General features: G+C 32.1%; 1 protein-coding gene across 1 annotated transcript; it reads right to left on the bottom strand.

Annotated features, from left to right (window-relative positions):
- Positions 1-1,318: 1,318 nt before the first annotated feature.
- LOC112097319 (auxin efflux carrier component 5-like) lies at positions 1,319-8,121 on the bottom strand. Its single transcript, XM_024182505.1, has 6 exons — positions 7,912-8,121; positions 3,685-4,316; positions 3,378-3,463; positions 3,125-3,290; positions 1,651-1,728; positions 1,319-1,391 (listed from the first exon to the last, which is right to left on the bottom strand). Exons 1-6 carry the CDS (start codon positions 8,119-8,121, stop codon positions 1,319-1,321), a joined length of 1,245 nt encoding a protein of 414 aa, XP_024038273.1.
- Positions 8,122-14,043: the final 5,922 nt, after the last annotated feature.

The following is a 14,043-nucleotide window of genomic DNA, read 5'->3' as shown; positions in this document are numbered from 1 at the left end:
AGTGCCATAAATGTATTATTGTATTTAGCTTAATGCACTAGGCTAGACATTACATTCTCAAGTGAGCTTATTGGTAAGATTTAGCTCTTCACTAGCTCGTAAACACTAGCATTAAACATGTTTTCCATTATCTTCATAGGACAATGGACTTGGGATTATTTTATTCAAACTAACCAACACAAAAATTGGGCCTTGTTGATTATGCAGATGCAAGTTATCTTTCTAATAATCATAAAGATCATTCAAGATAGTATATGTTTTTGCATAAAATGAAATAGCAATTTCATGGCGATCTACAGATGCAAGTTATCTTTCTAATCCTCATAAAGATCATTCAAGATAGTATATGTTTTTACATAAAATGAAATAGCAATTTCATGGCGATCTACGAAGCAAATTTTTGTTGTCACCTCTTCTAATCACTTATAGATTTTTGCTCTATATGAAACAAGCAAGGAATGTATATGGCTACGTCTCTCATTTATCGTATTCAACAACACAAGTAATCTAACTTCTATTTCAAACATTCCAACAACAATATTTAAAGACAATACAACCTATATTGACAAGCTAAAGGAGGATATGTCAAGGGTAGAATGAAACACATTTCAGCAAAGTTTTTCTACACTCATGTGCTCTAGAAGAGCAAGAAAATTGATGTCAAACATATATGTTCCATTGATAATTTTGCAGATATTTTTACCAAAGCTTTGCCTATTTCAACATTTGAAAAGTTTGTCTTTGGCATGCATCGACTAAGTAGATTATAAAATTGATATTTGTCTCTTTGAGGGGGAGCATTTTATCAAGGGAAGCATAAATATTTAAGAGAAGAACTTCTACAAAAAAAATGGACAGATGTGTATTTTACTCTTTTTTTCAATTACCAGATTTTACCATTTGGCTTTTACTGGTTAAGGTTCTTAATGAGATAGTTATTATAGCACATTTTGTGCCGTTTTATGATCATCTTAAAGTGGTGGACATCCAAAAGAGGATTGTTGTATAACAGTGTATTTACCACCACTTTAACATAGTTCAATTATGGCTTAAATTTAATGAGCCTACGGTTAATTTATTTTACAAATGGAAGTTGATGAAAAATTTCACTATAAATAACATTCAATTGTAATCAAAAGTATTCGGCTTCAATACGAAGAATTTAATACATAGAAAGTTCTTTTTTTTTTCCTGCTCTTATCAATGTCTTTGTTTAATTATCAACCTAGTTAAATTATAACAATATTAAACTAGTCGAGGGTCTCCCCTACTTGTGACAAAAAATTTAAACTTTTGAAAGTCCCACTGAGGGTTTAAATCAATGTATAATATCTAGAATTGCATAATAAGCAATCAGCACAGGAAGGGATACAATCGTTCCGAAGATAACCCTGAAAAAAAAAAGGAGAAATACGTTAATAAAAGTTTATTTCAAGTACTTTGGCAGTAAATATTATGGTTTATTTATTAAAAGTTTATTTCGAGTACTTTGGCATTAAATAATATGGTTTATATTTTTGTAAAAATTATCATGCATTTATGCTGTTGACTATCAAAATGAAATTGGTAGTATTTTATGCATAATTTGAAAAACAAATGACACTTAATGTATTAAATAATTTATAGTAAAGAGTTTGATCACAAACTTACGCAGTGCTAAGAACATCGGCATGCAGTCCATATTCTTTAGCAAATATGAAGGTAGTAATGGCTTCTGGGAGAGCTGCCCTGCAACAAAATATGGGCAGTAAATAAGACGTGAGATCAGATTTATGTAAAATTGTCTAAATGCTTACAAGTTTTTTTTTTTTTTTAAATTCAATGTGTGTATATATAATGAGCTAATTTTTTTAATCTTTTAAAAATATACAATTGTTAGTTATTGAATAAAAATATATTAATTAATTAAATAATATATTATTATACATGCACGTGTAACAGATCATTATAAAAAAATGAACATATTGGGTTCAGATTAGATCCAAATTCATTATATAAATAATTTTTTATTTTTTAATTAATCCAATTGTGTCATATAAATTGACAACACGGTCTGTACAGAAAAAAAAAACATCCGTACAGCTATGTGTGTCATCAATAATATTTTATTATTGAGTAATAATAGAGCCACAAACTCTTGTATTAAATATCTCTTGTTCTACATGATCTATTTTTATTATTTTATATTTTCATTCAACTAATAAATTAATGACAAATTAATTTATACAAAAATTTATGACTGTATCATCACTCTTTTATTATTTGGCATGACGAATACACAAGAAAAACAATTAGTGGCGTAAGTATGTCCACTAAACGTCACTTGAAAAAAGTCATAAAGCATAATTTAAAAAAAAAAGTCTTAAAGCATGCTTGTACTTCGAGCAATATTAAAATAAAATTATCAGTCATCAAAGTCATACACGCACTAATTAGTTTTCAGTCTTATAGAATTCATTGGAATCGGAGAAAAGATTTTCTGTAGCCTTTGGTTTAACAGCCAAAACTCTCCCACAGTCTAGTGTCCTGGAGAAAAAATTGGCAGAACGTGGGGTTCCACTACTTACTTAGTGCGGTCCAACCACACGCAAACCAAATGTACAAAAGATATAGAATTATTTTTAATATTAAATTATTATTCATATGTCCCGAAATATTTATTAATCTTAAATCCATTAATCCAAAAATTAACTTTGAACTTATGCTAATATTTCTATAACATAAAAAATGTAATATAAAAATATTATAAATAAATATATAATATCGATTTTGCAAGTTATTTAGAATGTTAAATATAATTATTTTATACTATTAACCTATGAAACAGATTTTATCAATATTAAAACAAATCTAACAGATTAATAATATTCAAAATAATTTTTTTAATATTTTGTATGTTAGATTATTTTAATGTTATATTTGTATTTGTTATAGAAATTTATTTAGAATTTTTTTGTGATGTTATAATTTAAAAGTATAATCATCAAAAAGGAAATTGTGTATGTGTGGCAAAAATGTATAAAAAAAATCCAATACAGATTAGCTCAACACTGAACATAAATTCTTTTTTGTAACCGAATTTTCGAAATTGGGGCATGAAATATACAGAACTATGAACGGTTACGTTGTTACCTGTATGATAGAAACACGCAAAACATCACCATGCAAACCAGCAGCAATGGAACCAATAGCCATTGCTGCTGGCCCTGCTATGAACTTTAAAACCATTCCCAAAGCAGTGAGGCCAGGGCCACATGCTAGCAACTTTTCCTGCAAAGCCATGAAGATCCCTGTATAATTGAAAAAAGAAAACCCTACTAATTAATTATTAAAGTTCTTATTTTGCTTTATTCTCAATGAACAAACCCCAAGCTCACCCATGCTAAACATGGCAGTGCCAGTCCCAGCCTTTGACATGATCAGTATAGATCCCTCTATGATGCTTGGCAACTTAAAATGCCACCTGCATTAATAGTTATTAAATTATGTTAATTACTTTTACGCAATCATCATGCATACATAATACATAATACATGATACACACACACATATATATGTTTTGACCCAATGGCGTTAACATTATTACCCTGAGTTTAAGTTCTGGAGATGTAGGAGCTAAAAAATCAAATTAATTTACCCTACGTTTACCTTTTTAAAAAATAAAGCGAAAATAAAAAAGCTTACCTGTTTGCCACAAAAGCCCAGGCTAGACCAATAACACAAGCATATGAATTAGGGTTCTTGGCTAATTTCAGCCACACAACTTTCATCAAATGCCAAAATGGAGGCCTGCTGGAACTTGTTACATGACCTTCCTCTAAATCCTTTGAATCATTCCCGGACCTTCGGAATTCCAAAACGAACAAAAAGATTGTAAGCCACACAATGGATTGAAATACAGATGATTGAACCACAAGATCAACAGCCATTTGGCCGTACATGGCTTTCATTAAAGGAACTCCTAAAACAAGAGTATTGGTTAGAGTACACAAAGAGAAGTTTGTGATACACCAAGAAAAATAGCTTCCCTTTTTACTACACATGCTCCAAAATGCTAAAACAATCACAATGATCAGCTTGGATATAGCATCAGCTCCAATGAATCGATAATTCATATTGAAAGGATCAACATGAGTTGTGAATTCAATAGTGAATAGAGGAAGAGTGAAATAGCAAACCAAGCGATTTATGGCAGCACACTCTTCTGGAGCAATTATCTTCCACCATTTCACAGAGCCATAACCTAACATTAGAGCAAAGTAAAGTGGCACCATTGCCACTATAACTTTGTAAACATCTTCCCAACCAATCTGTTTCTATCTTTGAGATACTTGTATTGAATAATTGTAAAAGGATTTTTCATTTGATGAACAAACAACGATAGTATGTATTTATATTAACTGAAGAGAATAAGGTCACGTTTGTACTGACCCGTAATCCACTTTTGTTGTGAATTCAATGGATTATTTCATCAACCCATGCATTATTATTCTTGCAATAGATAGACGCCAGCTGAAAAGAACTTTACTGTTAATTACGTAGTAAATATCAAAATTCGTTTATGCCACTAAAATAACAATAATGTTGGAAATCTTAATATTTAAGTCTCAACTTAAGTCTCAAAACTAAATATTCATGGTGTTGTAAAATTACTTAAAGCTGAGACAAGACACATCGACAGCAAGGATCTTGGAAACAAGTACTTTCCAAGGATTTTCTAATTAAATTCCAGTAACAATTATTTGTTATATGCAATATGATATTTCTTTCATTTTGTATAGCTTTAGTCAAGGCGTAAACTTAACGAGATTCGTCTTTAAAATGTATAAGCTTGTGTTGACCCCGCAATAAAATCAAGCCACGTTCATGATATTTTCTATTACTTAGCATTCATATTTTTTATGCACAATAAATTATAACATTTTTAATTGGTGTAATTAATAATATAGAAAAGGCATAAATTTATAACTTAGCAAACGAAGTAAAACCTCAGTATATTAATACCTACAAAATTAATAATCTTGATTAAATAATAGTTTCTGCTAGCTCTGAATTAGGGATAACTTATTGCGTTAATAGTTCGATAAATTTATAAGAAAATGAATTATAAAAAAATTCGTATTTTCAAACAGGACGCTTATCATAGAAGATAATAATTAACTAATTTATGAGGCTTTAATAAATATTATTTTAATGGTGCTTGCTTGTTTATGATATGCTAATGAAATTTTGGAAAATATGTTTTCAGGTCTTAAGGTTATTAACTTATGTCAAGGCTTTATTTTAGTGAGTGAAATTAAAATAAGGAGAACAACTAACAAATAAATTCGGATTTAGTATTGAGCTAATCTTAATAATATGTACTTAAATCTTAACCCTAATAAAGGAAGATAATTATAAAAGTTAAACACATCTCAATAAAATTAATAAAGTTAAGCATACATGCCTCATCTCAACATTGGATACAAATTTCTAACAAATAAGTTGTTGTTAGTTCTAAGACTTCAAGTACCAGGACCACAACCCTCAAGGAAGCAAATATCACTGTTTCTGAATAAAATTCAGACACGGATTTTCTTCCCTTTTGGATAGCTTTAGTCAACGCTTACGCTGTTGTACTATTGTATATAAGCTTGCAAGTACTTTCTATTATATAGCTTTTTTATCTATTAAACGAAGAATAAGGTCATTTGTTTAGTGTGTGTATAGTGAACTGTAACCCACCTTATTCGTGGATTCAGTGGACTATATTTCATCCACCTTTGTGAATATGATTTTGGCTTCTTTTCTTCTTATAATTCTAACCATTGTTCATTATTATACATTTTGATACCCAAATTCCAAATTAAAGTTGTTTTAAAATGAAAACAAGAAATGGGGGCCAACTTTTATAAGAACTTTTTTTGAAAGCTCCATTTTTCCTTTAAAAGGCAAATTTGAATTGGATTCTTCTCTGATTTTAATTTTTGTAAGTAATCCCTGGTAGCAAGTGTTAAAAATGGTTTTCTCTTTTCCCTTTAAATGTCGTGCTCTTAGTTGGCATTGAATCTGATTTCAATGGGCGGCGGAGAAAATTTGAGTATTGTAAGGTTGTAAGCCGTAGTCCCACATGGGGCTAAAAGTGAAAACACAAAACGAGTACAAACGCACCCTTCCGTCAAAAGCTAGCTTTTGCGGCTGAGTTCACCGCATGATTTGTTAGGTTAGTATGAAACGTTGGAATTATATGGATATTTCAAAATATTAATGCCGCACGTTGGAAGGAAGTGAGAGCAATTCTTTTAACGTTCCATTGATTTGAATTTAATCATGTATTTGATTTAATTATAAGCTATAGTTGAATAAGCCAAGTCTACATATGATTTGGATTATTCAAGTTAAATTAAATTATAAGATATAAGGATGAGTAAAAGAGGAAAAATGGGTAGTTAATTCAATGCCTTCTACAATAATAAGAGAATAGAACAATCCAATTTTTCTAATGAAGTCTCTCTACTTCTTCCTCATATTTTTCTCCATTAATTTCCTATTGTTGTTCAAAAGTATCGTTTTTGGAGTGTATCTTCGCAATAATTGTCATTATATTCTCGAGATCAAATTGTTTTATTTGTCATTATATTCGCAATTGGACTTATGGACAAATGCTCTTGTATGCCTTGACAAATTCTCGAACACGGAAGTCACTTTTGTGTTCACAGTTGTAAGTTCTGCGTTGCTAGGTGCAACTTCTTGGTTCAACATTTATTTCTCTATTCTCAAACTATTGTTCATCGCCTTTGCATTTGCTGACTGAAGTTGCTATTTCGGCTAATTTTAGAGTTTAGAAAAATAATATTGACTCATATTCCTAACATGAAACTAATACTTTTGAGTATGAGATTGATGGATCGCGATGAGCAAGTGATGAATATAGGCATGGCTCTTAACCTCGCCAGTATGGATGAGGTCAATAATGAATAACAATAGCAACCAAACACATTTAAGAACTCATAAGCAGGAAGTCTATTAATTAGGTAAGGCCCGGAAAGAGCAATTACTTGTTTTGAAAAAAAAAAAAAGGATTTCAAAAGCGACCTAATTGGAATCATGGACCTCCGTGAAGGTTACAAATTATAGTGGATTGTTGTATGTGATACTAAGAGATAGTTTGGTAATGCTGTAGTTTTTAAATAATTGTTATTAGTTGTGGTATAGAAATAATTAACTGTAAAGAAAATTAGTTATATATCTAGTAAATTTATTTTTAGAAGTATTATGCGTTTTAAAAGCATTTGTATGTATTTGATAAATCTTACTGTTAAATTATTATAAGAATATAAATGACTGAATTAGATATAATGTTAAAAAAATTAATTTACACATTTATAAAATGAATGTAAAATGTTTTTTATTGTGTATACAGTATAGTGTCTATAAATTACACTACAAGAAAACTGCTAATAGATGATAGACAACTTATGACAGATTTTGGGTATATCATAAAATTATGATAGACTTGTGACATAATTTTTAATCTATCATAAATTAATGATGGTCTTGTGATAGAAATATTTTCTCTCATAAATTTATGATGCCTTTATGATAGAATTATCATTTATTACGAACTTATTATAGAATCATGATAAAAATTTAATCTATCAAGAAATTGTGATAGAAAAATTAATTTGACCATATTTGACCCTAATTTTATATATTATTTTATTTAAAAAAAATAAAAGGTGTGTTTTAATAATTAAAAAAAAAAGGAAAATGCTAGCAAAACTGTACCGTTTTGGATACTTTAAACTTTCTTTCTTCCTTTTTTTTTTCCTAAGTGTTAAACGAATACACACTTAGAAAATAAAACGCTACTTCTCTTGTAACTCTCTCATTTTCTTTGTTTTTTTCTTTTCTTTCATTTTCTCGAGAAACCTTAATGAAATTCGACAAACTGTTTACAAATCCTTCGATTCTGAAGGAAAATGCAGTACCAGAGGTTGAAGCAGCATCAACAACGGCAACAAGCACTGGTGCAACAAGCGCTTCTTCAACAACAGTCTCTCTACCATCCCAGCCTCTTAGCCACTCCTCAAGTCCAATTTCACATTTGCAAGTTGTTTCTCGTCGCTTATGTGAATCCATTATGCCGTGATTTCGATTGTGTTTTCATAATTTACAGCTTTGATTTGTTCGCGCTATTTAGGGTTAGCTTGTGTGATTTCAATATTCTTGATTTTGGGTGTAGAATCGATTAGGTTTTGTAATATGAACGAGTTTGCTGAATAAATTCATTGGGTTTGACTTGCATGAAATGATGACAAATTTTCCTTTGTAAATCTGACATGGTGATGAAGAAATTGATGAAAATTTATTGAATAGAAATGGGTTTGAATTTTTTTTTCCAGATTTTGACCCACATTTAATCAAAGCGAAATTAGGTGCTATTATTTCATGGATTATATATATATATATAAAGAGAGAGAGGGATAGAGAGATACGTTAACCAACATGAACATATCACACAGGCTGGCAGGCTTCAGCTATTTTCTTAATTGGGCAAGTGGCAACCATTGCGAACTATGTGCTTGTGACATTGGCCATATTTTTGCATGAGATATTATTGCAAAAATAATATCTCAACCTGTTTGCGTTGCGGGGAAATTTGAATCTATGGATAATTACATTTTGAAGTTGGTTGTAGTTGCTATCGTTTCATGGACTGCAACTTTTCTGTTCATCAGAAAAATCTTCCCAAATCGCTCTTTTGATTTCTGCAATCGTCTAGTTTCTACAATTCATGCAACTTTAGCTGTAACGTTGACTTTGCTCTCTGTTCAAGACTGGAGATGCCCAGTTTGTCCCTTGGCTTCAAACTCTTCCCTTCGCCAGGTTTTGTTCTTTTCTACTTGGGGCATACGGTACTGTTTACGTATACAAAACTTTTCACATACGCGGTACTGTTCATTGATATGGTGGAGACGACCATTTATACTTGGGAGACAATCTATTGTAAGTAGTGTGTATTTTTACATGTTTAGAAAAGTTCTGTCAACAATGTGATAAGAGCCTAAGGAGTCTAGATTTGAAGTGGGACCGTTATGACCCCTCCATTCTCTTAGGAACTTTCTTGGTGCATTTATTCAAGTGAAATAAATATCATAGATGTTGTTTTTCAAGTGTAAATAGTTGTTGAAGACACTGATCATTTGAGTTAAAAAAAGATGGCAGAGGCATCGTCGTCGTCTTCATTAGTGAGGACTACTGTAACTAATGCAAAGTTTGAAGTGTGGAAATTACATGGTACCAATAATTTTGCTATGTGGCAATGTGAGGTGTTGGATGTCTTATGTCAGTAAGAGTTGGACGCTGCTCCTGAAGAAAAGTCTAACATGATGGATGACAAGGAGTGGATAAAGATCAATAGACAAGCATGTGGTACTATTCGTCTATGTCTAGTTAAAGATCATAAATACTCTGTCATGAGGGAGACATCAGCAAAGAAATTGTGAGATGTATTGGACAAAAAGTACATGAAGAAAAGCCTTGAAAATAGGCTTTATATGAAGAAAAAAACTCTATTGATTCACGTATGCACCTGGCATGTCGATGAATGAGCATGTGAACTCATTCAATAAGATATTAGCGGATCTACTAAATTTGGATGAGAAATTTGAAGATGAAGACAAGGCATTACTACTATTGAATTCCCTTCCTAAATATGATCATCTCACTACCACTTTACTTTATGGGAAGGATAGTGTCATATTCTATGGGAAGGACAATATCACATTTGATGTTGTATGTAGTGCATTCTACAACTCTGAGACCAGAAAGAAAGACAGAAAGGATCACATGGATATAGTTGCAGAAGCATTGATAGCGAGAGGTCGTTCACAAATCCTCAAATTTGGAAAAAGAAGCAAGTCCAAAAGGAGACCTGCTAAAGATGAATGTGCTTTTTGCTGCGAGAAATAGCATTAGAAAAATAATTGTCCTAAGTTACAAAAGGGTAATGCTACTTCTGATGCATGTATAGCAGAGTATGATGAGGATTCAGACTTTAGTCTGGTTGGCATGACGTTTACATGTCACACAGATGAGTGGATTTTAGATTCGGGTTGTACCTATTATATGTGTCCTAACAAGGGCTGGTTTTCTAACTTCAAAGAGCTGGAAGGTAAAGTTATTTTTATGGGCAATGACAATGCTAGTAAAACCATGGGAATATGTTTAATCTAGTTGAAGAATCATGACGGCTCAATCCAAGTCTTGACAAACGTTCGCTATGTACTAAGTTTAAAGAAAAATCTCATCTCATTAGGAGTCCTAGAATCTAAAGGGCTCACAATCACTTTGAGAGATGGATTGTTGAAGATAGTAGCTGGGGTACTGACAGTGATGAAAAGCACAAAAAGAAATAACTTGTACTATTTTCAAGGAAGTATAGTTATTGGATTAGTGTCAACAGTTTCTGAAAAAGATGCAGATTCAAAAGCAACCAAGTTGTGGCATATGCGTCTGGGACATATTGGTGAAAAAGCATTGCCAACTTTGGTAAAGCAAGGCTTATTGAAAGGAATAAATTCTTGCAAATTAGAATTTTGTGAACATTGTGTTCTGGGCAAGCAAACAAGGGTAAAGTTTGGTTCAGCAATTCACGATACAAAAAAAAATTATGGACTATGTTCACAGTGATGTGTGGAGACCTACCAAAACAACTTCTTTGGGAGATATGCACTATTTTGTTACTTTTGTTGATGATTATTCAAGAAAACTGTGGGTGTATTTAATGAAAAACAATAATGAAGTTTTGGGCATATTTCTAAAATTGAAGAAAATCATTAAGACTCAAACTGGTCAAAAGGTCAAAAGACTTTACTCAGACAATGATGATGAGTACAAGAATGATCTATTTCTACAAATATGCCGAGATAAAGGCATTGTAAGACACTTCACTGTTCGAGATACACCATAGCAAAATGAGGTGGCAAAACGCATGAACTAGACTATACTAAAGAAAGTTCGATAAATGTTGTCCAATGTTGGATTAGGCAAAGAGTTTTAGGCTGAGGCAGTTATATATGTGTGCCATTTGATCAACCGTTTGCCATCAACTGCAATTGAGGGAAAAATAACCATAGACATGTGGACTAGTAATCCTATTACTGATTATGATTCTTTATATGTTTTTGGTTCAACTACTTATTATCATATAAAGGAATCTAAGTTAGACCCGAGAGTAAAGAAAATATTGTTCATGGGTATAACTGATGGAGTAAAAGGATACCGTCTTTGATGTCCAGTTACAAAGATGATTATTTTCAACAAAAATGTCACTTTTGATGAATCAACCATGTTGAAACAAAAAGATTCTCAAAAGGATGACAATACCAGTAGCACATTGCAGTAGGTGGAGTTTGAAAAGGTTAAAAATAATACAGCCAGTATTGATGAGACAAATACTAATTCTCCATCGACCGATGATGAAGAAGAGATTCTGACCCAAGAACCTTCACAGCAACAAGATTCAATTGCAAATAGAAAGCCACACAAAGAAATTCGCAAACCTGCTCGCTTTGTTGATATGGTGGCCTATGCACTTCCAATTGTAGATGATGATGATGTTCGTTCCACTTATAGAGAGCAGTAAATAACCCAAAAAGTATATAGTGGAAAAGAGCAATGAACAAAGAAATGCAGTCTCTTCATAAAAATAAAACTTGGGAGTTAGTTACACTGCCCAAGGAAGGATTTCCTCGTAAAAATAAAATTTGATACAAGGCTAGATTGATAGCGAAAGGTTACACTCAGAAGGAAGGAATAGACTACAATGAGGTATTTTCTCTAATTGTGAAACACTCGTCTGTTCGAATTTTGCTAGCCATGGTTGCGCAATTTGATCTTAAATTAGTTCAGCTTGATGTAAAAACTGTATTTTTACATGGTAATTTGGAAGAGGAAATCTACATGACTTAGGCAGATGGATTCAAGGTTGCTGGAAAAGAAAATTAGGTTTGTAAATTGACAAAATTGCTTTATGGATTGAAACAATCTTCGAACCAGTGGTATAAGCGATTTGATCAATTTATGAAAGGACAAAGGTACACAGGAAATAAATTTGATCATTGTATGTATTTTCACAAGTTACAAGAGGGATCCTTTATTTATTTGTTCTTGTATGTCGATGATATGCTAATAGCATCTAAGAGCAAAGATGATATTGAGAACTTGAAGACTCAACTCAATCAAAAATTTGAGATGAAAGATATGGGTGAAGATAAGAAGATTCTTGGCATAGAGATATGCAGAGATAGAGCTCATGACAAAGTAAGCTTATCTCAGAAGCAATACTTGAAGAAGGTAATACAACAGTTTGGCATGACTGAGCAAACAAAACATGTGAGTACCCCGTTGACTTCTCATTTCAAGCTTTCTGCACAACTATCTCCTTCAACAGATGCAAAACGACAATACATGTTACAAGTTCTATATTCAAATGTAGTGGGTAGCTTGATGTATGCAATGGTGTGTACAAAGCCTAACATTTCACATGCAATTGGTATAGTAAGCAAGTATATGCATAATCCTGGTAAAGGGCATTGGCAAGCTGTGAAATGGATTCTACGGTACATTCAGAAGACTGTGGATGTTGGTTTATTATTTGAGCGAGATGATACACTTGGTCAAAGTGTGATCAAGTACGCCAATTCCGATTATGCTGGTGATTTGGACAAACGACGGTCAACCACTGGATATGTATTTACTTTTACTAGAGGGCCAATCAGTTCGAAGTCTACACTACAATCTACAGTTGCACTGTCGACCATAGAGGTCGAGTACATGACAATTACAGAGGCCGTTAAAGAGGCTATTTGGTTACAAGGCTTACTTGAAAACTTGGGATTGGTATAGGGCACATTAATGTGTATTGTGACAATTAAAGTTCTATTCACTTAATAAAGAACCAAGTTTATCATGCACGTACAAAGCATATCAATATACGATTTCACTTTGTGCGGGAAATTGTTGATGAGGGAAAGATTCTTCTACAAAAAAAATAAGACTGCATATACTCCCGCAGATATGTTGACTAAGGTAGTGACGGCGATCAAGTTCGAGCATTGTCTAAACTTGATCAATATCCTGCAAGTCTAAAATAAGTGAAGAATGTAGAGATTAGAAAATGATTTGATGTGCTTAGAGTTCAGTATTATTCAGGTCAATGTGGAGAATTGTTAAAATTTTGACTTGAATAGAAAAGACAAAGTTAGGTTTTGAAAGCATGAAAAGGTTTTGAAAATCTTGTTCATGCAATTCGGTGATGTTGAAAATTGAAGATGGCAACAAATTACACATGCAATTGTTGACAAATATGCATGACTTTAATGCATGCAATGCAAGTTCCAGCTCAAAGTTTTGGCCAATTGAACCCAACTTGGTGCAAAATGCTCTCTATAAATAGGGAAGCATTTTGCAATTGTAAGCATCCCAATTTGAGAGAAGTAGAGAGCTTCAATTTGAGTGTTCTAATAAGGTTCCTTTTGAGTGTATTGAGGTTTGGGTTATTGAGAGTTTCTCCTACTTTTGTAAATTCTCATTATTAGTAAAATCATCTTCCAGTCTTTGCTCGTTGACGTAGGCATTATACCGAATCACGTAAATCATTGTGTCCTATTTTCTTTGCATTTGTTTACACCACATTTATATTTCTCCAGAAGTCGTAACTACCAGAATATTAGTAATTGCTCAACCCTGCGTTTCTGCAATAGTTAAAGTATGAAGATAAAATTTGGATTTCATTGTAAGGAATATGTCATTATATGGGCAATGCATCATATCAAAGATATAAAAGAAAACTAGATATTTTCATAACAACATAAAAATCTTGATGATTTTATAATCATAATTTCGAGATTGGGAGATCACTGAGAATTCAATTTGAACAATTCTTTCTTCAACCACAAACTTTTAGTTGATAAGAATATGGCTTATAGGTACTTATACACATACATATAGTTCTTTTTTAGTGCGGGCACCCTCATTTTTTTTATACAGGTATGATTT

Source organism: Citrus clementina, unplaced genomic scaffold (assembly GCF_000493195.1).
Source record: "Citrus clementina cultivar Clemenules unplaced genomic scaffold, Citrus_clementina_v1.0 scaffold_6, whole genome shotgun sequence".
NCBI classification, from domain to species: domain Eukaryota; kingdom Viridiplantae; phylum Streptophyta; class Magnoliopsida; order Sapindales; family Rutaceae; genus Citrus; species Citrus x clementina.
Note: the sequence above shows the minus strand (reverse complement) of the source record. Positions and strands in the feature narration are given on the sequence as shown.

Coding starts and splice junctions, on each gene's coding strand:
- LOC112097319 (XM_024182505.1), bottom strand. CDS start 8,121: ATGGATTCACATAAGCGACGAGAAACAACTTGCAAATGTGAAATTGGA. Junction 3,464..3,684: donor TGGGCTTTTGTGGCAAACAG/GTAAGCTTTTTT, acceptor CTATTAATGCAG/GTGGCATTTTAAGTTGCCAA. Junction 1,392..1,650: donor GCCGATGTTCTTAGCACTGC/GTAAGTTTGTGA, acceptor TTTTTTTTTCAG/GGTTATCTTCGGAACGATTG.